Source organism: Pholcus phalangioides, unplaced genomic scaffold (genome assembly GCF_987345545.1).
Source record: "Pholcus phalangioides strain wild (caught in Gottingen) unplaced genomic scaffold, Ppha-v1.0 ptg000041l_1, whole genome shotgun sequence".
Lineage (NCBI taxonomy): Eukaryota > Metazoa > Arthropoda > Arachnida > Araneae > Pholcidae > Pholcus > Pholcus phalangioides.
The window spans coordinates 4,959,488-4,985,848 of NW_028301627.1; the positions used below are offsets into that span (position 1 = coordinate 4,959,488).

Below are 26,361 nucleotides of genomic sequence, written 5' to 3' on the forward strand. Positions count from 1 at the left end.
GTAATAAGAAATTTTCATTAAAACATATCTTGTTCCCTTAAGGGAAGAAAATATCAGACATCTGTAGTGTATTAGTTACTGCATTCACCCGATAGGCAAAGGGACGGTGGTTCGATTCTCCGCAGAGGTATATGAATCATTTCTCCAGAAAATTTATCGCCGCTTTTTATCCAGTAATTAATATATTGTACGAGTAATTGAAAATGGCGTCGTTTCTCTGAGTAGAGTATGTTTGCTCGAAGTCTATCCTAGTCAAGTGTCATGTTGGTGGTAAATATGTTGATTTTCTTAGATTCAAGAAGCTCCGAACGCATCTACGCTGGGCTTATCCATTGGCGAACCACGCATCTCAGATACGAACACGTTCAGGAACTACGTAAGAGCACGTTATCTTCTGTGACACTTCTGAAGCGTGATATTAATCAAATTTTCGTGTTAAGTGAAATCCGAGTTTTCGTTTCACTTTCAGATGATTGTGTCTTTTTGAGGCAATGCATGAATTCATTTCGTTGCTATTGCAGGACCGTTTTGCCCTTGTCGCCGACGAGAGGACGTCATCGGTGGAGAACCAGCTGCTCGAGGAATGTTCCCTTTTGCGGTAAGGCTGTGCTTCTCTCCCAAGATTTTTAGCAATAATTGACGAATCAAAATTTCTCTCAGTTATTATTCTATTGATATTTTGAATCATGTGTGGCGTGGCCAAACGAAAAGGTGAGTTCTGAATATCTCATCGTCTATATCAGTGTAAGCTATAAACTGTCGAGCGGTAACTTCCATGTTGGTTGACGGGCATTATATTGAATTTTGTAACGACGATAAAATTTGTGACAGTGAATCACTCTGCAAATTTCATTCTCAACAGGTATACGTAGAAATCTATCAAGTACCAGGAACAGCACCGAAAAATTATACTGGAAATTTCGATTGTACTGGGACATTAGTCACGGACAGACACGTGTTGACGGCTGCTCATTGTGTATTTACGTAAGTATATAAATTAAATACAAGCGTGATTCAACTTCAGGCATTTGAGTTGAGAGTTCTGAACTTCCACACTTGATCAAATCAAATATATCATTGTTTCTCGAACTATGGTCCGCGGATCACCTCTGGTCCATGACGACGGCACAGGTGGTTCGCAGACTGTATTTGCACACTCAATTGTAATTGAATGTGTGAGTACTCTTTGACTCTGTTATCATAGATATTAGCAATAGCTTACGGTAATGATCTTCAACCAAATGTGGCTCTCGGAGGTTTTTTGAAGTGGCCTGCCGATCATTTTGAGAAAATAACTACTTCACAGAGAAAAACGAGTAAATTAAAAACAAAATTTCGTTAAATAGTTAAATAACTAGCCAATGAAATCTGTACTGCTGTATTTAGAATTGTGAGATACTTTTCAGATTCAATACTAATGGTGTACTTATTAAAAGGGTCGTCATAACGAATTCGGGGAAACCGGGACCACACTAATGCCTATGATTTCATACATATTTCAAGAGGCAAAATTCGGCATCCTGAATTCTGGCATAATCGCATCATTTAAAGAAATGCTGAAAAACACGTTAATGAATGAAATAATTTCACAACTATTGATAAAATAATAATTTCACATAATTGATGAAAATTTTTAATTAATGAAAAAGAAGTTACAGAATTACTATAAGAAATCATTTCAGAACTGCTGATAGAAATAATTGCGGAATTGGTGAAAGAAATAATTTCAGAGTAAATAAAAGTGTTCGATAATTTAAAGAAATATGTTTAATGAACGAGAACATCATGGTATGACTTGGTGGCCCGCGGGCAGCGTGGAAAGTTTTAGTTTGGCCCGCATTGTCTGAAAGTACGAAGACCCCTGGTTTATGGGTTCCTAATAAAAAAAATTATGATTTTCATACTAACTGTATCCAATTGAGAAAAATACTGGAAATTGCGATCTCAAGTATTACCCAGAGTAACGCCGTTCAAACAATACATAAGCAGGTACAGTACCGAAAAATAAAGAGGAATCAAAGAGAAATAACGAGAAGCTGAAGGGAGGAGGGAAAGAAAATGGAAATGTTTAGATATTGCCAGAAAGCGCGAGAGACGATGAGTAGCCGACTCTTATCATTTTTAATAATTTTTTGCGGATTTGCCTTCCGCCACTAGTTTCTTTGTTCTTATGTGATTCTGGGTGAGATGAATGCATTAATGTTTTTCATAATTTTTTGAGGACGACCCCTTGGGACCGTAGCCTCCAAAAAATAATTTTCTGCGACACATTCATTTTCTTAAACAGATTATGAAAATCAGCCACCGGCATTTTTTAATCCGAGTTTCGAACCATTTTTAAACCTTTTCTGGGCAGTTAACCATGGCAAACCCTTATTTCATATGGTCATTTTGAGAGCGCGATCATGCAAGCGTGCAGCTTACAATGAACATTGCGTGACTTTATTTACGGAACGTCCTCAGCGTCGGATTTCTGCAGTTTCAGATTCGATCATCGGGACGAACATTTTGACCCATGTAGCATGATGGCACTCTGAATGTCATCATGATCTCATCAACAATAGCTCATTGAAAATGTATAAAAATTAAAAAAGAAAGAAAGAAATTGCATACAACAAATTTTCAAAATTACTTCCCATTATAAGAAATTGCACAATACTGTACAACCAGACTTGAAATTATACAATGACTCTGTATTCAAGACGCTCGTCTGGATGATCTCAATGAGACTGCAAACGTCAGACGCTGCGTACCCATCAGTGTGTTGAATTCTTATATAAAATGCTGTATCTGTGTCAGTATATATGATCTAATTGTACAATTTCATTCAAACAAAATGCCAGCTCCAGAGGACAAAAAAATTTCATTTTGACCATCGGCGAAGTAAATAGGCAGGACGAAATCAAGAGGCTAACAAGTTGTCCCGCTAAATACGTTGTTCATCCGGATTACAGTGAGGCAACAAATGATAACGACCTCGCACTGATCGAGCTTGACACACCCGTGGACTTTGAATACTATCGGTCCCGTGGAATCTCTGTCACAACGGTCAAGATACCGACAAAAACCTTTACGCCGGAGCTCGGAACATGGCTCACTGAGGTTGGTTGGGGTAAACGATTCCCAAATGGTAAATCCCTTTTTTTCTAATAATCGTAGTTTCAGATGTATTCATAATGTATCCAAATATGGATTAATGACATTCATAGATTTATGAGATTCATAGATTAATTAGATAAATACATTCATTGAAATTCATATGAATAAATTTTGGCTGAAATTTATCAAGATACTTTCGTTTTTTGATTTCTTTTTGTAATCGATGATTGAACACACTTTCTCTTTTGTGTAGCTTTGAGTTTAATCTTTTTATTACCAAGTTGTCAGACATTTATTTTATCAATATTTTTTTTCAGCTTCAGCAGGAGAAGACATTTTGCGGTATGTTCATCTTCCAGTGATTATGCCCGAACGTTGCAATGATTCGGAAAAAGGGCTCATGAATAGAGTGAAAAAAATTTGCGCCGGAGGAATCCCGAACTATGGTGCTTGCCATGTGAGTAGACTACAGCAACAAGATGCACAAATCTGCTTACTACTAATATCATAGACGCCGCAAAACGTTCGGGCAATACGATAAAAAAACGTTTTCATACAAATAACAACTTGCGAAAAGAAGGTAGATTGGAACATATATTATTAGAAAAAAGAAATTGGGGTAGGCTGAGTCATAGTACCACCTTATGAGAGGTGTTGTTAGATTATCTTAGCAAGTTCATTAGAATGCACAGGGAAAAAACAACAACAAGAAACAGATTATTAACGTCAGAAAATTTATGGTTCAAAGAAGTACGAATTTTTTTTTTAGCGATGTCGGAGAGAAAATTTTGTGAGGGAAAAGAAACATTAAGTAGAACGCTTTCTTTTTACTCAAAAACAGATCCGTAGAAAAACTAATGTAAGTTCCCACAAGCAGATGTGCTTTCTTAATTTCAAACCGAACACAACTCAAGTCTATCACTGTGGGCAATTTATTACCTAGTGAGTAGTGCCGGAAGCGTAAGTATGTGCACCTAACAGAACGAGTGCGTATCAATTGTTTTGTATGATTTTTCAGTGCTGCCACCTATATAAATATATTCTAATAATTCTAATTTCAAAAAATGCGAAAGATACAACAAATTTAAAAGATAGTTGACAGATGGCAGCATCAACTTCCGAGGCGCGTATTTTTGCGCGGCCAAAAACGAGCGTAATAACTTGTATTAACACTATCCCCTTTCTTCCTCCTCCCTTGTTTTTCCAGTAATAAGGGTATCTCGTTTGGCCTCACGACGGAAAGCGCCTAAAGCGGAAAGAAGAACATGTATCTTTCCATGGAAATCTCCGCCTAACCTTGACCACATGACCCATACTTTACGGGACACTTTCGTTTATCAGTGGTTTTTGAAGATATTTCTTTTCTAATTTAACAAATTCATTTGAAAAAAAAAGAAGAAATTCAATGGTATTAAGTTAGTACCAAATCCATATGAATTATATTAAGTAAATGACGAAATTTTCAAGGGGGGCTCGTGCCGTCACGCCTCCCTTACGAGCCGCCCTTGTTTCCCACCTAGCTCCACTGCTTGGAAATTGCCATATGGAGATCTATGACCGGAGTTGGTGTGCGGTAAAGTAGTCAGTTTGCTTGCAAACTCTCTGCTTGTGAGGGGCAAGAAAATCAATTTGAAAGGAAATGGGATTATGTGGAGAGCTTAAAATGTTTTTGTGTATTTATATTGCTCCAAATAATTTCTCACAAGCTTGAAATAATCGGAGGATGTAAACAATTTGCTGGACGTCACAGATTTATTTCGCAGAAAACATCTATTTACACTTACGCACAAGCGGTAGAAATGCGTTCAACGGCTAACGTCTCTCCTTCACAATCCATTTCTACAAACTGATATCGTTTTTTAGCTTTAAAATGCAGAGAAATGCAAAAAAAAAAAAAAAAAAAAAAGATGAAAACGCGTACTTGTGTTTAAAACAATTTTAAAGTTATCAAATGTTTCTTTCTTTATTTGTTTGTACTTCTCAGCATGTGTGGATGCATATTTTTGACGTGAATCAAAAAGATGTTTTAAAAATATGCGTCAGTTTCTGAGAAAATATTTTTTTCCTGCTAAATTCGAGAAATGGACCAGAGTGCGACACCTGCGTTCTTCCAATGAAACCATATTCAAGAAATCGAGTCTTTCTTCATAGCTCAAGCTTTGTATGTCAACAAGAGCACGCGTTGCTCTCTTCTGTGCAACCCCTCAACCAGGTCTAAGTCCCTCTGTAGGTATTGTCTGCAAAACCATACGGCATACTCCATTGCCGGACGAACTAAGCCCAGGAAAAGTGGAAGGAGCACTTTAGAACAGCATTTCTCAACCGGTGCTCCGCGGAGCCATTCGGCTACGTGTGCATTATCCAGAGGCTCTTTGACCGCTCGAGAAAAATATTTAAAAAACAGTGAATTTGAAGGAAAAAAACATGAACATTTTTTAAAAATAAATTTAAATGCCTACGGGATTCCGCCATAGAAATTATGATGTATAAAGAGGGAGGCGAGGCTCAAAAGAGGATTCGTGAGCGAAAAAAAAGGTTGGGAACACTGGCTTAGAAGAACGTGAAATACTTTTATGAGAATAAAACAGAGCAGTAGTCTATTCGATTTTTTGACCACCGCTGAACAATGCGAAGCCGCTCGTCAATAACAATGCCCAGATCGGTGATTCTAGTTGCATCCGGGATAGCGACACCATTCAACTCGTAAGTGTAACGTGGGTTGTTCGAACCAAAATGAGCAATAATGCACTTCTCAACGATAACCGTCATGCTCCATTCATTTTCCCATGCTGCAATCCTGTTTAAGGGTATCTGGAGCAACTCATTATCGTTTGTATTCTCGCGCATCCCCATTAGCTTCACGTTATCTGCAAATTTGCTAATAACTCCATCGATACCCTGATAGAGTTTATGAATAAAAAGTGAAAAAGTATGGGTTAAAGGACACTTTCTTGAGTGACTCCACTTTTCACACCAGTTCAATCAGAAAATTCCCCGTTCATCAAAACCCGTTGTGACCTATATCTCAACCACAATTCCATCTTCACAGATTACTTGATTATATGTCCCGTGACGCGTTTTCAAATCAATGAAGTGCCCCGATTCAAAAGGGTAGCATTGAGTCTTGAGCTTCAGCGTAAGGACTTCATGACGTCATCATCGAACGAATGAGAGACTTAGAACGTGCAACGTCATCGGTTGTGGGAGGAGCGAATGAACGAGGAACGAATCATTGAAGAGATAAGTGACGTCATTCGTCAGAAGGGCCGTAAAACCGGATTTTTAATTTTCACTTTCAAAGTTTTAGTGACGTCATCAGATTCATCTCGTGGCATCTTCTAATGATAAAGCAACGTAAAACCACTGTTTATTGATGATTTCTTTACTAGAGTAATTATGCTCTAAATATTATTAGTTTTGTGGAGCAGAAGCCTCAAATGTCCTCCATCACCACGACATTTATTTCAAATTTTTGGAAAGAATATTTGATTTTTGACAGATGTTTTTCCGAGCTCATTCATGCAATGTTAAGTCAATAGAAAAATGCTTTTCTACGAGAAAGTTATTATCAGAAATGTTGCATTTGTTGGAATCATGCTCTAATTGCTTGTGGAACGTTATTCAGAAATTAAATGATTCACACGAATGATTTGTTTCCTGAATATGTGTGAAATATGCACGCACACACAATTAGCTTTATTCAAACCAATGATCGCAATCAATGTCCTCTTTATTATATCGGTACTGGGGCTAACTGGAAAAAAATCAGCTTTTCTCCCGTTAATTTAGTTCTCAACCCGTGGCCCGGTGGCCACACTTTAGTCGTGTGAATAATAACCAAATCACTCAAGTGGCGTACGAATGATTGTCAAATCACTTTATCGACCCGTTGCACATTTCCAGATAGCTTAAGCGAACGGAAAAGTACATATCTAAATCATTTGAACGACCCGCGGAACGTCTCCACTTCATTTAATTTGCACGCTGTTCTATGTGGAGTGCAGGTGATTTAGGTGAATGACATGTATTTTCCAGATCACTCAAGAAGGCAGCGCCACGCTTCGAAATATTTTGAGTGACTTGCAGCATATTTATAGTTCAGGTACGTGGCCCCTGCACTTTTATAATCTAGATCTAGCAGGTCCAAATCATTTTGATTGCTTTCTACACATTTCCAGGTGTCTTAAGTGGCCCGTATTCTCCTAAACGTTGTAAACCCTCGACTAAGCATATCATAGAGGCATTTGGCGAACAATTTGCGCTACTGGTGAGAATTAGAAATTTTGTGCCCGTATTTCCGGCAAAATTATAATCGAAAATGGCATGCGTATTTCTTATCACTTATAACTTCCACCGTCAAAGGCGTCTTCATCGGAGAATTATTCATTTGTTTATTTTATTTCATTTATGCAATATTTTTGGTCCAAGGCCTATGCAAGAGGACGTTGTAGATTACACATATGCTTTGAAACATTTAACAAGAAATCGGAGATCGTGATGGAGTTAACAGTAGTAGAGGGGAGCTTGTTCCATTCAACTATGGAATTGGGAAAGAAACTGAATTTAAAACAATCTGTAGAGGCAAAAATAGGTTTTAATTTTTTGGGGTGGTCAAGTCAATTGGAAACATAGGAAGGCTTAGTGAGAATACCGGACGTAACGAAATTTAAATGACCATGAGTAATTTTGTAAAGCATGGCTAGGCGGGAGATAAGTCGGTTAGTAGCGAGTGGGTGGAGAGTTTAAGTTCGAAAACTGAACTAAAAGATGTCCAGCAATCGTGAATAAAGCGGGCGGATTTATTTTGGATAGATTCAAGTTTGTCAATGTTTACTAAAGGTGTGGGGGTCCCAGGCCTCAGCTGCATCAGAAAGAACGGGAGAAATATAATTTTGGTAGTAGAGAAATCGGACGTCACGCGTAGAATGTTTGTTTGAGGTTGCGGCGAAGAGGAAACAAAGTTTGTTGAGACATTTCTGGTAGGCAATAATCGATATGATTATTTCAACTGAGAGAGATCAGCCGAGATTATGACTCCCAGATATTTAAATTGAGAAACTTGGGGTATGGTTACGTTATTGATCGAGTATGAGGATTCGAGGGAAAGAGTTTTACGAGTAGCCTCTCATGAAAACTGTTTTAAATAGGTTAATAGGCATATGCCAAGATGAGCACCAATCGGAGATGGAAACAAGATTACGTTGGAGAGTTTCTTGATCAGATCTGTGATTAATTGCGCGGTAGATTATACAATCATCAGCAAAAAATCTAGTGGTGCAGTTGAAGGTTTTTCAGAGAAATCGTTTATATATATTAAAAACAATAAAGGCGAGAGGACAGCTCCTTGAAGAGTACCTGAATTTACAGTAGCAAAAGGTGAATCATGATCTTTAAAATGAACGAATTGTTTACGATTTTTTAGGAAAGCTTCTAACCATTTGAGCAATTTTGTACATTAAGACCAAGATTTGAAAGTTTAAGGAGGAGTCTGTTGTGCGGAAATTTATCATAGGCTTTTAAAAAATCCAAGATGATATCGGTTTGTACCTTCTCGTCAATGGCTGAATTATTAATGAAAGAAATAATTTTAAAGTTTTAAACAAAATAATTTCAGAATTATTGAAAAAAATACATAAAAATCAACGGGAGAAATAATTTCTTAATTTCTGATAGAAATTGTTTCACAATCAATTAAACCGCAGATTGCATGACGTGTAATAAAAATACTCCGAGATAGACAAATAAAATGCCAGTCTAAGGGCGTGTACATAGTGCGTCCGTGTTTCCGATTCTGGAAACCCGCATCGTCTCCGATTGGTTGAAAACCTGAATTTCAACTGCTTTAGTTTTCAGGTTTCGAACGACTAACGGGAAAAATTTCTTAGTGTTTCCGATTCCGGCAATCGGACCAATCGGAATGTAGTAAGCTCTATTCATTTGCATAGCGTGTCACCGCTTTGCGCAAACCGGCTGTGGAAAGCAGAGAAAATTCCCAAGGAAGAATTTTTCTTTCCTGTTACAGACTCCACGAGTGTCGAACTAGTATTTGAACTAGATGATTTGATCATTTTTGTCTCACCACGGTCATTTTCTGCACACGAGGGCTAATTTTTTTTTAGACCGAGACCTACAATTTATTGCCGACTCCGAACGGCAAGCTTGTTTGGTATGCTCATCGAGAGGTTGGTGAGCTAACCCCTCGATGGGGAACCCCCAAAGGTAGCAATTTTTCCTGTGATCATGCCGCCGTTGCTGTTGTACCCCTGTGTCAGGAAAGTTTTCTAACAAGGACGAACCGGGTATCGAACTCGCGACATCTCTATACATCCTTTGGTACTGAGTATCTTATCGACCTGGGCTACCGCGCCCTATTTGAACTGAATTGTGAGCCATAGAAGGTACTGATTTATTGATTAAAAATATATTGGTATCTCCTTTTGAAAACTCAAACTTGGTACTCTGACAAATTTGAAAATATTGAGAGAATCGTTCCACAGCACAGTTGGCAGTTAGAAAAGAAAAGAGAGAGATATGGCCATGGCTGGTCTACTGGAGGAGAGAGAATAGGGTTTTTTTTCCAGCAAAAAACTAAATATGAAACCCTCTTCCCGAGGAAATTCTGAGTATGCATGCCTATAGTTAGGAAGCCAAAAGACATCTTTTAATTTATTTTCCAAGAAATTTAAGCATATCATGCTCAATTTTATCAGTATTCATGAAATTTTCTCAATCTTTTCCATTGTCAAAAAACTTGAAAAGTCAAAAGATATCGGGAAAATGCCAAAAAAATTCCCCAAAACTAAAAAAAGATGCTCTAACGTGAAAAAAAACAACAACATAAAAGTGCAATTATCATCAACATCCGGGTCCTGGTTATCACCACATGCTCCTTTTTGCTCATAAAAGTCGACACATGGGAAATTTGCTTTCCTATTTTTTCTGCCTCCTCGTTTGGCAAATTGCTTGTTTTAGCAAAAATAATAATTGCAAAATAAACTGAACAGTAGTTTCATTTGTGGGAGAAATTCAAACTATGAATAGGTTTGATGGGAATAATTTGCGGAGGAAACTAATTTTTGATGCATTACATGTGTCTGGGAACGAAACCAAATATGTTTTCGAAGATGAAAAGGAATACAATGTCCCCCACAGTGTAGAAGCTAAATCGAAACTGTTTTTTTTTCTTTCCGTCAACATTTTTTTTTGTCGCTTTTTTTTTTCCCTCCCACCGGTTTGACAAGTGAAAAGAAAATATACAGTATAAAGTACAGAAGCGAAAAACCGCTTTGCACTATGTGTACCTCCCATCGCGAATATACCACGCCCACTACCTGGTTCGGAAACGTGCGTGCACTATACGCGTACCCTAGGCTGGGAGTAAGCGCACCGGTTAAAAATGACTAGACAAAACAATGTTACTCATTGTTGTTTGCATTGATTTGTACGACGCACTCCGGTAAGCCGGATAAATTCAAACGTTGCGTCATATAAGTGAACAAAAATGACTAAGTTCGTCTAAATCTGTCTTGTCTTGTGTCTAACCGGTGTGCGCTCAGCCTTTTAGATGTTCCTGATGATACGTATGATAAGGCATTTTTGACATTCAGCATCCATTAAATTCGGATTTTTTGGCATCCTCACAAGTCACTTTATCCACTCAGACAATTTCCGACGTTTCTCAACAATTTTATTAGTCATATATCACGTTATTTTGAGAAAAAAACCCAAAATTTTTGCGTTTAATTTTCAACCACAAATTTTGAAATGCTCTTTTATTGGCTTTTATTTTACTACATTTTAGTATACCTTTAGTATACCTATACAGCAAACCGAACATCGAAAGACAGCAAACCGAGGTCACACGCTATACAAATTTTCGATGTGTTGTAAGACAGTAATTGTTTGCCCACTCACATGTCATCTGATGACGTTTTACCGAGATCAACTCCCATCTATAAAAACTTTGACGCTTCTCTTTCCAACGAGATATTCAACATTATCTTCGGGCGTTTTGTCTAGGAGATCTTTCGGTTTCAAGTCCAATGTCGCGACTCTCAAAATTCAATCATGAAGGCAAGAAGAAATAATATTGGCAATAAAAATGGCCTTCCCTTTTACATACAATACAATACAATACAATCTAGGCCACTTAAGCGATGTAGAGCTGTGCCGCGGATCATTTGAGTGATCTGTAAATGAGTCGCCAGAGCTGTGCGTGTGTATGCTTGCGTTATCTGTGAATGTACAGCGCGTCACATAAGTGATCTTTAAATTGAGTTTCACAGTTGCTTGGGTGATCTGCCGCGGATTTGAATATTTATTGTTTACAATTTTTGTTAATTGCACTTTTAATTGGGCTGCTATATTTTTGAAATATATGACATCCATATTTTTATGGGCATCTTTTTCTCAGCCATCTCGTTGGGCATTTTGCCTGTTGTGGCGTTGTATTTGTATTTGTAGCGACATATTTGCATGAAAAAGAAAAATAAGATTTGCAGTGAAATTAAGGCGAGGCAAGTTGAGAATTTCATCCTCCTAGAAAGTTTTTACAAGCGATCGAAACCTAATCATCGGGTGCAGTGAAGAAAGACATTATAAATTGATCGGACGGCATTCTGCGTACCCTCTTCCTTTGTCATGGTTTTCATACTCAATCCATTCTAATTCTCTAGTATTTGTGTTTGATAATTTCAAGACATGTGAGTAGTTGCCTTGATGATGTTGCGTGATACTTTTTTTATTTTCGTTTCGAACGCATCCTAATTATATAATTAACTATTGTAAGCGAGAATGAATATGCAGATGTCTTGAATAGTTCCCGAAATGTCGTTCGGTTCTCACTTTGTCTATTGTTTTTAAAGAAATTTTAAAGAATCCATTTATTTCCAGGGAGATTCAGGAGGACCCATACTTTTATTTCATCCCAAGAACCATGGAGCACATTCAAGTAGGTGTCGCTTCATATATTGTAGGGAAGATTTGTGGAGAAAAACCTACAGTGTTCATCAATGCGGCAGCATATTCGGATTGGATCTACTTGAACACCGAGAGTGCCTCCTGCACACCTTGTTTTATCGATGTAAATTGAAACTATATAAATATAGTACTATATAAATATAGTCGCAGTGCCCAAAACAAAATTTTAGACGAAGTGAAAGAGGGCCCTCAACATGTTTCCACCAACGAAAAATAATTTTGGTGGAAACACGTACAGGGCGCAGCAATTGACGCAGTGCCGAAAACAAAATCTTAAGGTATGTCCACACGCATATACAAGTTGCTCAATGATGTGGCGCTCAATTTTGTACATCAGTGTGGACGCGTTCTGCGACTTGTTGTTCAACTTTCTATCTATGAAAAGTTGCAAGTCGCAGAACACGTCCAGACTCACGTACAAAGTCTCGCAATACGTGTTCTCCAACAATCGCTGAACAATTCTGCGACAGCTTATTCGTTGTATTTTTCGAGTGTTATACAAGCACTTTCACAAAATTTTTATAGTGTAATGCCGACATAAATCAGGTTTAATTTTTTTGTAGCAATTTTTTTGGAATTTAAATTACGATCGGTGATTGTGCCTACGTCGGACAATGTTTCTGATGGCAATTGATGATGTCCCGTTTTGTACAGATTATTATTTAAGATGCCAGTTTACACCGAATTTTATTTTTCTCAATGAAATATGATCATCAGGTCACACGTGAATATTTTTATCGCTATATACATTTTTGTTTACTGTGATTTGCAGTAGCCCTTTATTTCCACACCATTCAGCAATTTTAGCAGTAATTAGCAAATTTCATTTGAAGCAATGAATTGCAACTTTCTACTAAATGTAGTGATATCTCGTGTTCGTGATTGCAATTTTGTTGCATTCTCCCTCGATGATGTGGGTAACCTCGGTACGAAGGTATGATTTTATTTGAAGCCGTATTTTAATGTCTATTTCAAAGGGTGAATAATTTTATCGAGTGTCCACGCTGACCACTTATGCCATCGTCGCGGACCTGAGGTTGAGAAATGCTGCTATATTGTATTCGTAGCTATGAACGCCCCCCCCCCCCCCCGTCACTTCATGGGAAGGGGATATTACCCACTCATGGAGAAACTGGTCAAAAATGCCAACAGAAATAAGAATATAAAAACATAGAAAAGATGTCGTTGTGTATCTACGGATGGGATACAAAATGAGTTACAAGGAGATGAGTACACATCGTACAAACAACTGAGCTAGCTAAGACGAGCCAGCGACACAAACACCAGACATGATCCTACTCTGTCCCTTTCGAGATATAAGCATATTACCTATCTGTTAGGAGTGTTCTCCTAACACGCAGGTCACCACGTCGAGTCCCAAGACAGCAGCAACCGGGGAACTACCACCCACGAAAAAAAAAAGACCTACAAAAACACCCGAGAGGATCGCAAAAAGCCACCATCGATCCCGAAAGCAACAGAATGGGCCCGACTTTCAAATTCAATGGCACATTGTCAAGTGATCCGTATGAGTTTCTTTTTTTTTTCGTAGAAGGGGTATCTCTTAAATGATCTGTAAATGTGCCGTGGGCCGTTAAGAGAGTTTCCACTGTACCAATATATAGCAGTTTCGATAAGTGGTCATATTTAAAAACGTATCATCCAGTGCCAAACACAAGTTTTTTGCTAGTTTTATAAAAGGTGGCCAGACGTCCCGGTTTTTAACTAATCACTGTCACGACATCTGTTTGTGTCGGTTCTTGTCATCGCCTAATCAAATCACGGCACGATGACCATATTTCGTTAGAAAAATATGGGAAAATTATATGAACAAAAGTACGGGACATCACTGAGAATGTCAGCAAAATTACAAACTGTTAAAATTTCTGAAAAATTAACGCGGGTGAGAAACGACGGGACACTGGACATCGCGGTGAATTGAACTGTAATTTACCGAAAAAATGCTGAGCGTGGCAAAGAGTGACCGAGTGATTGAATGTGTGAGTGACCACATGATTTACTAAGAGAGTGATCATATGATTAACCGAGTTATTACATCCGGGAGCTGTTACTAATTTGTTTATGTTCCTGGGAGAGACAAACAGAGAAGGACCAAAACAAAAAGTCGTCTGCTCTCTCTGGTGGCGGGAAATTTCAAGCCTTTTGATTGGTTTTGCGTCTAATCCGGGGATTTTGAAACTTTGTGTATACCAAAGAGCGAGAGGAGAGAGGAGGTGGAAGTCACGTGGGGTGGGGGGGGGACTCGGCTGAAAACAGAAACATTTCATGAAACATTAAAATCATTTGAGATCCGTTTTTAAATTTCTGCAAATTAATTGCACGGAGAAAATTTAAAGCCTATTTTTTGTAAAACCTATGCATTTGCATGTCTTTCTTCATGTTAATGTTATTTAAATGGGGGGGAGGGGGGTTTACGGAAAAGATATTCTATGCATTTGGCAACTTTCATAAATTTTGAATTCTGGTCATTTATTGATCATAATGATCCTGTTGTTAATTGAAATCATAATTAATTAACTAATTAGTCATTCAAATTCGTTAAAATTTGTAAAATTGTGAATTTTCTGATATTTATAAATTTGCCATCCTAAATAACCCGAAGCACATTTACAGATCACTCAAATGACCCAAAGGACATTCACAGTTCAATTAAGTGGTACGCAGTATGTTAACAGATCACTAAAATGACTCCGAAGCACGTTTACAGATCACTTAAATGACGCAAAGCACATTTACAAATCACTAAGTGACCTGCAGTGCGAATAAGACATTTGTTGAAAAATTATAAACACTAGAAGAATAAAAACATTTTTTTTACCCTTAAAATTAAGAGGTACGCAGTACATTTACAGATCACTAAAATAACCCGAAGCACATTTATAGATCACTAAAATGACCTGAAACACATTTACAGATCACTAAAATAACCCGAAGCACATTTATAGATCACTTAAGTGACCCGCAGTGCAGTTTCATATCACTTAGGCAGCCCGCGGCACATTCACAGATCACTTGTCTTTGACCGGCACAGGAATATTTACTGATCACTCAAGTCAAGTATGCTCAACTATGAGGGGACTGCAGGCTAGTTAATGGAATTGAAAAAGTACAGCCGGTGACTTGTGTGATCTCGAACAGTGCCGCGAGTCACTTCAGTGGTCTGTAAATGCGTCGTGGGGCACTTAAATGATCTGTAAACGTGTTTAGGGTCATTTTAGTGATATGTAAATGTAAAAGTGGAAACTTGAGGATATTTTTGTGAAAAGAGAGAAGGAAATGTTATTCTTGCTAGTTTATTTTTTATATCCTGGTGCACAAAAACGTTTTAGCGATTCGATAACAGTGAAGAGACGTGGGGTTACGTGCCCTACGTGGGTATCAATGAAAAAATACCACAAAAAACCCCTCAAGACGTTATACCGGAGTCACTTTTAGTGGATTCTTGCATAAGGGAGGAAACAAATGTACACATTCTATTGAAAGAAGGATAAAAACATTAAAGAGGTTAAGGAGAGAAGTAACAGTTTCTTTGATAACATATACAGTGGAATCTCCCGATAACGGACACCAATGAGATCGAAAACTTTGTTCCCTAAGAACTAGTAAAACCACCTTTTGAACATTATTCGTGGAATGAATTTGAAATTCTGATCCCATTCCTTCTATAAAGGGGAGTCTTTTATGGGAGGTTCCGCTGCATGTTCTTAAAGCTAAAGTAATGGTAAGAAGCTGATTTTTTCCAATTAGCCCTAGCACTGATAGAATAAAGAGGATTGCGATCATTGGTTTGAATAAAATTGATTCCGTGGGATACAATATGCACGTATTTCCAGAAAAGACGTTATTTAAGTGAATCGTTGGATTTCTGAATACCGTTAAAGAAACAACTTGCATTTAAAAGCCAATTCCTTTTGCAAATTAGAGCACGATTTCGATCGACAAGAGAAGCGACATTTCTGATAATTATTTTCTCGCAAACCTTGTTTTGCGCTGTAGAATATCTCTCTCTGGCTCGTCAGCTCTGTCTCTGGAATTGGCGGGAAATTTCAAACCTTCTTATTGGTCATTGGGCCATCTTTCACATCCGGGAGCTCTTACTAATTTATGCTACTGGGAGAGGCACGTCTGCTCTCTCTCTCTGATGGCGGGAAATTTCAAGCCCTTTGATTGGTGTTACTTCTAATCCGGGAATTTTGAAACTTTATGTATACCAAAGAGCGAGAGGAGGGAGGGAAGAGACGGAGAAAGTCGGGGGGGGGGGACTGGGATCAATATAGAAAGAAGCATTTCATGAAAAACATTAAAATCATTTGAATTTTTTTTTTATTTCAGCAAATTAATGAGAGAGAAAATTTAAAATATATTTTTTGTAACCTGTGTGTGTGTGTGTGTGCATTTACATGCGAAACTTTTTTTTTTGGGGGGGGGGGGAAATTTCGAGAAAGATATTCTGTGCATTTCGTTTGAAATTAAATTTTTTTGTCACTCTATTCACAAATTTGTTCGTGGCTCCCCTCTTGCAAGATTTTCATCCGTGGCCCCCTGGAATATCCTAGGGCCCCCGGTTGAGAACCACTGCTATACAAGACGCATAGCAAACGGGGGGGGGTATGACATTTTACTGGTGAACCGTTGATCATAGAATTATGCTTCCAGTTAGAGAAGGTTTCCAAATAATTTCCGACTACAGGTAACTTAGTGAAACGTCGGTATATATAACTCGTGTTCTTTGCTTTAGCTAAATTTTTTGAGTTCATAGCATTGAAATTAACAGAAATTGATTATAATAACATATAAAGGTGTTTTCATTTGATGATCTTGATTATTTTTGTCGAATCGCCGATGATTTTTGAAACTGAAAATTTTTCTGCCTTAAAAGGACGGTTACACTGATGGCAGCAAAGGAACAATTTGGTATCCAAGGCATTGCACCGAGAATCAGGCTCGATAGGTGATATATAATTGGAGATAAAGTTTCACGAAACAATAGCTCAAATTCTTCGTGAGTATAGTGTGGAGAAACATTTCAAGTTTATGTATCTATAAATAATTCTAATAATACAAAATCAAAAAAAGGAAAAAATAAAACGAAAAACCAAAAAACCGAAGGTAAGTGTCAAAACTGTGTTGCTGAGACTTTATAAGTAAGGTTGAGGCTGTAGAATGGATCAGTGCAAAGTTTTATTGCAATAAATCCAAAAGCGCACTTCCATAACTACCATCATATCTTGAATTACAAGTATTTTCCATTCGAAAATTTTATAAAGCTTGACATATTTTACAAATCATATGTTACATCATTTTTATTCGTGAAACGTGCAATGAATTAACTACATTCTCGATGTATAAATCACTGATCATTGGTATGACATAAATGGCAAGAGGCCGAGAACGATGTTTCACGCAAATGTAAAATGTTTAGTGGAATATCGCGCTATCTAATGACAGAGGGTCCCGACAGCTTTGCAGGTGCCGAAAACAATTTCGCCTCTGAAACGGACGGAGGGTCTGGTAGGTTCGCACATTCCGCTCTTAGATGGCTCTGGAAAATTTTATTTTCACTAATATTATTTATCACGGCTTATTCCAAAGCAACTCAACCAACGATTGCTGCTCCACCGACACGGTTTTTTTTTTTCAAGTTCGGCACACGTACAGATGGTGCCAAGGTATGAAAACACACAAATTTCAACCCCCTGCTGCACGTCACTTACAGTAATTTGCAAGTGAACTACGTGCCACTTAAGTGAACTGGGGTTTTGCCGCGGGTAGCTCAAGTTATTTGGAAATGTCCAGGTGGTCTGGAAATGTGCCTACAACAGGAGTGCACTACCTTTTCAGTCCGCCGGCCAGAGATATGCGGTATCTCTACCTCTCGCAAATTGAATTCTTGTATTTATGGGTGACCACGTGACCCGTATTTTACGGGATATTCCCTTAATCATGATCGTCCGAACTTTTTAAAAATGTCCCGTTTTTTCAACGAAGCTTACTAGAATTTTCAAAATCAAGAAATTGAGGTTATTCTTTCATGGCATAAATTAATGCATTTGACAATTATTTTGGCTCTGATTGGCCTCTGATGACAGTTTTTGCTGTAACTTTGCTGCCTTCGAAAACATTGATTTTTGGCTATAACTGATAAACTTATACTCGCCTTTGAAAATTTTTTCAGCTATAATTGGCAACCTTATTTACAGTGGCGCAGATCCACATCAGTTAAGTGGCCCCCCCGAGGCACATCTCCAGATAACTTATGTGGCCCGTGGAATGTTCTCAAAACAATGAAGTGGCCCGCTCACGTGGTCACTCACTTAAGCATTCCCTACAGTCGCTCATTTATACAGTCAATTGCTCATTCACACATACGGTTGCTCACTTGGTCCCTCACTTAGTCATTTATACGGTCACTCACATTCGTACATTCAATTTCACATTCACTCGGTCGCTCATACAGTCACTCACCCACTTATATAGTCACTGACCTAATTACTTGGTCACTTACACAGTCACTCACTCATACGGTCATTCCAGACGAAGTATCAGGTGCGAAATTTTCGGGGGTGAAATGTCGGAGGCGAAATCTCCGGATCTCTTCACGGATACCTGCAATGCATTTCCACATCACTTAAGTGGCCTACAACACACTCCATGACCACATTATTCACTCCGCTGTACAGTTCCAGATCTCTTAAGTGACCCGCAGCACAGTTAGAGATCACTCAAGGAACCTACGTCACATTTAAAAATGACTTTGGTGATTCGCGACACAGTTTCAGATCATTCACGTGACCGTTCACGGCACATTCTCAGATCACTTAGGCGACCCGCGACACATTTGAAGATCACGCGCACAGTTCTAGATCACTCAGGGGGAGCAGCATATTTCCAGATGACGTGAGTGATCGTGGCAAAATCCCAGACCACTAAAATATTCCTCGCCCTCTTCCCAGATCAATCAGTAAAGTGACTCGTCCCGTGTTTATAAATCACCGATACACATCGCTAGATCCCGGCATATTTGCAGATCACTTGAGTCTACAGCATCTTCACAGATAACTTGATTATGTGGCCCGCAACACGTTTTCAAATCAATGAAGTGCCCCGATTCAAAGGGTAGCATTGAGTCTCGAACTTCAGCGTAAGGACTTCGTGACGTCATCACCAAACGAATGAGAGACGCAGAACGTTCAACGTCATCAATTGTGGGAGGGGCGAAGAAACGAGAAACGAATCATTGAAGAGATAAATGACGTAATTGATTAAGTCGACCGTAAAGCCTGATTGTTAATTTTCGCTTTCAAGGTTTGAGTGACGTCATCAGATTCATCGCGTGACATCTTCTAATGCTAAAGCAATGTGAAACTACTGTTTAATGATGATTTTTTTTACCAGAGTAATTATTCTCAAAACATCATTAGTTTATCGGAGCAGAAGTCTCAAATATCCTCCATTACCAGGACATTTATTTCGAATTTTTTAAAAGAAAGTATTTGATTTTTGACGGATGTTTTTCCGAGCTCATGCATTGAATGTTAAGTTAATGGGAAATTGCTTTTCTACTAGAATGAAATGATCAGAAATGTCGCTCTTGTCCAAATCATGCGCAAATTGTTTCTTTTTAACGTTATTCATAAATCCAATGATTCACTTAAATAATGTGTTTTCTGAAAATATGTAAAATACACACGCAGAATCAGTTTTATTGAAACTAATGGATCGCAATGTCCTCGTTGTTTTATAGTTGCTAGGACTAACTGGAAAAAATCAGGTTCTACCCATTACTTTAGTTCTCATGCCGTGGCCCAGAGGCTACGTTTTAGTCGTGTGAATAATAATTAGAGCCCGGATTATATGCACCTAAAAATGCCGAAATATGCACTTAAAATGCGAAAATATACAATAAAAAATCACGAGAAGTTAAAAATTATCAAAAAAAAAGTAAATATGCATTTAAAAAATCACTATGCAAAAAAGCAGATGATTTTAAAATGAATATTTTGTATTAAGAGATGGTATCTCAGCGCTTCACGCAAGTAATGCGTGTTATAAAGAATTGGAAAGTATGTATCTGGTTAGCGCACTTGCCCGGTATGCAAGGGGGCTCGGGTTCACACGTTTTCAAGCCAATGAAGTGGCCCACACTCGTCAAAAGGTTTAGCATTCCTGATCCAAAGAGTAATAAAGAGCAGCGGTTCTCTAACCTGAGGCCCGAAATTTTATAAAACTTAACATATTTTCAAAATTATTCGCTACATCATTTTTATTCGTGAAAATTCTCGATTTATGAAACATTGAGTTCGCTTATAGATACGAAGAGATACGTATAATGGCTTGTCACTTCTTTAATGCTGCCAGTATATTAATCATAGTTGATGGTTTTATAACGGTTTGTGAATTTTTCAGTCCTCCCAGTGAGAGGCTTTTTTGAATAGACGTCATAATCATCTTCAGCATCACTTTGATGGACAGGCAAAGGGTGATTCACGTGGAAATCACAGTTTAAATTGCCGATTTTACTGTAGAAATGCGAAAATTTAGTGGGGTTTTCCGCCACACACATCAATAATTTTAAAAATGGAATCGAATTCTTGATTTTTAAAATATATTGAGTTCGCTTAGAGGTTTACGAAGCCCAGAAAATTAAATATCAAGTAATAATCAGCCGGACCTAATTTTGAGTTGAATATCCATGCAATAACATTGATTTCAACCGTTTATTTATATCTTCTCACGCAAGAACATTAATGTCTCCGTATTGTGTCTTTTAATATTCAACTACATAAATTCATAGTTTGAGATGTTTTAAAATTAATTATGGGCCCGTAAATTACATTGAAGAAATGGATAAAGCAGATCCATGACTTGAAGTTCAAAAAAAAAAAAATCGAAATACCTAAAGTGCTCTTCAAAAAGAAAAAAATAAGTTATTCATTTCTGCGATTTGTTGATTTCACGAGTCGCGCAAGAAGTCGCCATATTGGTTAACTTGGAATATGGAAAATCCAGATAAGGAAAGGGGGGAGTTTGAAAAGACACGCCATTAATGAGACGAGTGAAAAGGTAGAAAATATCAGGAAAGGAGTTTTGTGAAGGAGCTTGCAAGTCGGCGCTGGAGTATTCAAGCTGCTACGGGTCTATAATCTCTCCACCATGTGTGACATTTAGTTCTTTAGGTTCACGCATTTAAATGCTTTAGGGGCCTAACAGGGAGTATAAATGAATTTTTGATTAAATTATGCCTTAAATAATTTTTAATTCGAATGTTAATATGGAAAATATGCAATTTAAGTTAATGAAATATACAATTAAATATATCTTATAAATAAACTAATTAATTTTCAAATATCTCGTGCATGACTACTTCGTGTTTCAGGGTTGCCTGAGTCATTTGTCCAAACACAACGCAACGAACTACTTGAAAGAACGGTCGCAAACCCGAACTGGCTAACATGGGCCTTATCCGTCGCTCCAAGACTTTTTTTTTGGCGATTGTAAATTGATGGGGGCTCTTCGTCTTTCCATCTATGATTTTGTTTTCGGCACTGCGAAAGTTGTTGTTCCCCTTTTGTCCCTCCACGAAAGTTACTTTTTGACACGTGTATGTAGTATTTGTATTAGACATGTAACCTTTTGGGGGCCCTGAGTCTCTTCCTCTATGATTTTGTTTTTATTTTCCGCGTAGCAAAAGTTGCTGGGCACCTTTCGTTCCTTCTGTTCGTCTATTATTTTGTTTTCGGCACTGAAACAGTAGGAGAAAATCATTTTTTGCCTCCACGGATTCACCTCCACGAAAATCATTTTTGGGAATGCAATTCACATGCAATTCGATTGGGACCCTCCGTGTTTTGCTGTGATTTTGTTTCCAGCGCTGTGGAACTTGCAAGTTCTCTTCCAACCCTCCACGACAGCATGGCCCCCACAAGGGGTGGGCTGACAAGGCTCCAGCCCTGGGGCGTTATTTCAAAGATCAATTAGTCATTGCTTTTCTGAGAGGATAATGCAATTGATCCATATTAGTTGTGTGCGTATCTATGACGGTGTTTCTCGACCTTTCTATAAACATGGACCAGTTAAATGTCTGAAAAAAAAATTTACAGACCACGTGTGTCCCGTTTTTCGGGACATTCCTGTAATTTTTATTGTTCCGACTTTTTTTTTAAATATATTTATCCCGTTTTTTCAACGATACTTGTCTGAATAATTGATATTCACTAAAGTCGTAAATACACACACGCACACATCGTTTTCATACTTTATAAGTTACATTATGATATTTATGGCAAAAATTCCGTGGTGTTTGGTCAAAACATGATATCTCCAAAAATGGCTTTTTGATCTAAAAGTAAGTCTCGCTAATTATAACTAATAAGAAGTGGGATAAATGCACAAATACGTGCGTACGGCTAAACAACATGCTGTCGTTCAATGATGTTGTCTTGGTGGTAACGGGTACCTGGCGTTCTCCATATAAAAGTCCGACGTGAATCAGACTGCAAGCTAAACCTGGACTCGTCGGAAAACATCACACAAGCCCACTGTGACGATCTGTCCCGTATTTTACGGGACAGTAATGACTAGCAAAAAATTGCCTCCTCTGGCACATCACTCTGGATTTTCGCCTGGGGGTGGGGGCGACTACTGTTTTCGCACCGGGTGCCACTATGCCTAAGACCGGCCCTGCAGACAGATCCCTGCATCGAAACCGTTGTCTCCAAATTTGCGAAACGTTCTTGATGAAGCGGTCAAGGTTGCCAATTTTGTCAAGGTGAAGGATACCAAATACAGGTTGTTTAAATTGTTGTGTGAAGACGTGGACATCCTTCACAACTCTTTGCTTTTGCGCACCGAAGTCAGGTGGTTGTCCCGGGGTAAAGTCCTGACGTGGCTGCTTGAACTTCGGCAAGAAGTAACCCTTTTTTTAGGAAGTGTTTAAAACAATTCACGATTTCTTGTCACAAGCTGAGCTAAATTTAACAGTCGGCCACTTGGAAGGATTAAAATCCTCGTTTGAAAAATATTTTTCAGAGCCGGAAATGGGTGACCGGTGGACATCTAATCCTTTCAAAGTATTTTGAACCGGCTTTATTGGCGATTCCAGAAAAGGTGAAATTGCTAGAGCTCGCATCAGATATCACTCTGAAGATCCTCTTCAATGACGGAATGGTGAACCTTTTTGCGCTTGCCGCGGTGACCTCGATCATTCACTTGGTCACTAGTAACGTTAACCATTCTATCATTTACTTACTTGATCACTCATACGGTCAGTCACTCGGCCATTCTTATGGTCACTCACTTGGTCACTCATACGGTAAATCGTTTCGCCACTCATATGATCAATCACTCGGCCACTTATGCACTCACTCAGTCACCATAAATTATTCAATCACTTGGTCACTCCTACATTCAGTTACTCTGTCACTCATACGATCAATCACTCAGTCGGTCACGCACTTTGTCACTCATACTGTCACTCACATGATCATTCGCATGTGATCTGGTACAGCATATATCGGGCGATAATACCTTTATGTGTGTGTTATAATCGATTATTTCTGTTAATTTCGATGCTATTTCAGGGCTGAGAACTCAAAAATTTTCTTTGAGAAATTGATTGCGAGCCGCCCCCTGAGCCATTACATGCTTAGCTCGTGGTCCTCGGTATTATCTGATGTGTGACCGGTCACACCCCAAACCTAATTTTGCAAAAATGAAAAACTAGGCGGCACATTTACAGTTCGCTTAAGTGACACGTAGCACGATTTCAGAGCATTTATGCGGCTCTAGCACATTTTCATATCGCTCAAGTGGGCTCGGGGCACATGATGCTCTTCTACCACAGTGAAGGTTTCTGTCCCTGGTTCAAACCCGAAAGAGGATATAAATAAGATATTTTCCCCTAACGAGCTCGAGTATGACCGCTGATAAACAGCGCTTTCATTTCCAACCCATCTAATTAAATTTGCAGTAAATTGCAATATAGCCATATAACCAGAGTTGGTGTTTGGTGGAGTAGTATATCAATGACTCACTCCTCAATTAAAATCAATTATACAAATTTTGTTGATAGGATGTGGTAAAAAAGGAGGAATTTGAGTAATATTTCTTTTAATTGTATTTTAAGTGTTCTGGAACTTCGTCCAGGTCACTCATGTGATCTGTAAATATGTCATCACTCACTCGCTCTCATTTACTTACTTGTTCACTCATACGGTCAATCACTTGGTCATTCGCTTGATCACTTACTCGGTCACTCATACCGTCAACCACTCACTCATTTACATGATCACTCATATGGTCAGTCACTCGGTCACTCATACGGTCAATCGTTTCGCCACTCATGCACTCAATCACTCACTTGATCACTCATACGGTAAATTATTCAATCACTATCACATAGGTCACTCGTACATTCAGTTACTCTGTCACTCATATGGTCACTCACTCACTTGTTTGCTCTACATATCCTTCACATGTCGTCCATAAATTCTGTCTTCAAGTCGTTGAAGTCATCATAATCAAGATCCATTTATATCATGCCATTTTATAAGAAATTTTAACAGTTGGGTTACTCGGAGACGGAAGCGTACTGGCAGGGGGAGGGGAGATAAAAGCCCCCCCCCCCTCTCCAGGTCGACCAAAAATGTATTCATGTTTCAATATTTGTTAAAAAAAATTAAAATATTGAAAGAAAATACCCTTTATATGCTTTTAAATCAGTTTCTATTAATTTTTAGATGATTTTTTTGAGGTTGGTAACAAGAAGTTTCTTTCGGAGGAAGGTCTTTGTATGCCCCTGTAAAGCCATCGGCAAAACGCGCGGCGCACGACGCATTTGACTCCTCCAGAAGCCGTCGTCCAATCACGTGCGACTTACAGCGCTGTCACAAGCGCTGACCATTTTTTTAAAGAGCGCAAGACGCTTCACTCCGGCGCTTTACATCGTTCGTGATCGGCTGACTGCTTCTCCAGGAGTCAGATGCGTTCTACGCGGCGTTTTTTGTGGATATTCTCCTCATTTTTTTACGGTGCGTGATATTGTTATCGCATACTTGAAGCAATTGATGCTGCAATTAACTGTGCCTTTTAGCGTGTGATAAAAAAATGAATATATTTTTACCATTTATAGTAATTAATTAATTTATAGATTAATCGGACCCCGATTTAACGGATTTTCGGAAAATTCACCGACAAAAATATGACCGATCGCGAAATACACAACAGCTCGTCACCAGTGAGTGAGTGACCGAGTGATTGATCCCAATTTTGAGCTTCCATCGTGCTTAAGTGTGGAACAAATTACGAGCACAGTTCTAGTCAAAATGTCTCAGAGCAACGTTGAAAATAAAAACTTAGATGAAAACGTTTAGATGAAAAAAACAAAAAAAAATTCCTAGGAGCAATATCAGCATAACCGTGTCTCTACTGTAGCTTGTTTCGATAGTTTACATGTATACAGTCAAACCTCGTTAGTGCGTCACCCGGTTAACACGTCACTCCGCTTATCTGGTCACTTTTTGGAAGTCCCGATTGTCCTCATGCAGGAATTGGCAAGCTATGGCTTACTCCGTTTAACCAGTCACTCCGCTTACTAAGTCATATTTTTGCTCTCCGAAGAGTGACTCATTAACGAGGTTTGACGGTATTTATTAAATTCTTGCTAATTCGTGAATTGAAATGTCTCAGTTGAATATTATGCATGGATAAACTCAGCGGCTCAGTTTGCGCTTGCCCTTATGCCGCCCCCTAAGTTTTGCTGCCCGGGCACTTGCCCCATATAGCAATGTTGCTCAACCGACGGGCTGCGGCCTGGTATTGGGACGTGATATCATTCACACCGGCCCGCGACTGATGTGCTTTTCCTTTTACCCCCATTCATGTTCCGTTAATCATGTGTGTGACCGGGTCTTTCACTTACAAAAATAAATGAAACCGGACCGCGTTCTTCCACGGTATGAGAACCATTGTGCCCGATAGTTACGGCCCTGCTTCAAGTCTTTTATGTCGCCATCTGCGGAAGATTACTGTATTTAAGAGCTCGAGGAACTTTTCGAAAAATTTTGTATTTACTTCGGATTCTTAATTTTTCCCCCTCTTATTCTGTTGATATTTTCGCTCAATTTAACGAGAGGTTTTAAGATATTAATTTTTTGGTTATTTTTTCCATCGATAACATCAAATTCTTCTGAAATTAACAAAATTTACTGATATTTATTCAAATGCAAAGTGAATTTCCCAACGAGGTGGCTCATAAGAGATGCC

At 38.5% G+C, this 26,361-nt stretch overlaps 2 protein-coding genes across 2 annotated transcripts in view; one reads left to right on the plus strand and one right to left on the minus strand.

Annotated features, from left to right (window-relative positions):
• LOC149065123 (uncharacterized) overlaps positions 1-26,361 on the minus strand; it is a 79,397-nt gene that overhangs the window by 19,215 nt on the left and 33,821 nt on the right. The window lies entirely within an intron of this gene.
• Positions 584-24,901, plus strand: LOC149065124 (chymotrypsin BI-like). The gene is made up of 6 exons (XM_089254300.1): positions 584-598; positions 863-984; positions 2,844-3,130; positions 3,417-3,556; positions 11,992-12,049; positions 24,837-24,901. The coding sequence occupies exons 1-6, from the start codon at positions 584-586 to the stop codon at positions 24,899-24,901; spliced, it is 687 nt and encodes a 228-aa protein (XP_089110426.1).

Excerpts from the sequence above, each read along its gene's own strand:
- LOC149065124 (XM_089254300.1), top strand. Across the intron at positions 985-2,843 it reads GCTGCTCATTGTGTATTTAC|CTCCAGAGGACAAAAAAATT; the intron begins GTAAGTATATAA and ends ACAAAATGCCAG. Across the intron at positions 12,050-24,836 it reads GAACCATGGAGCACATTCAA|ATGATTTTTTTGAGGTTGGT; the intron begins GTAGGTGTCGCT and ends ATTAATTTTTAG.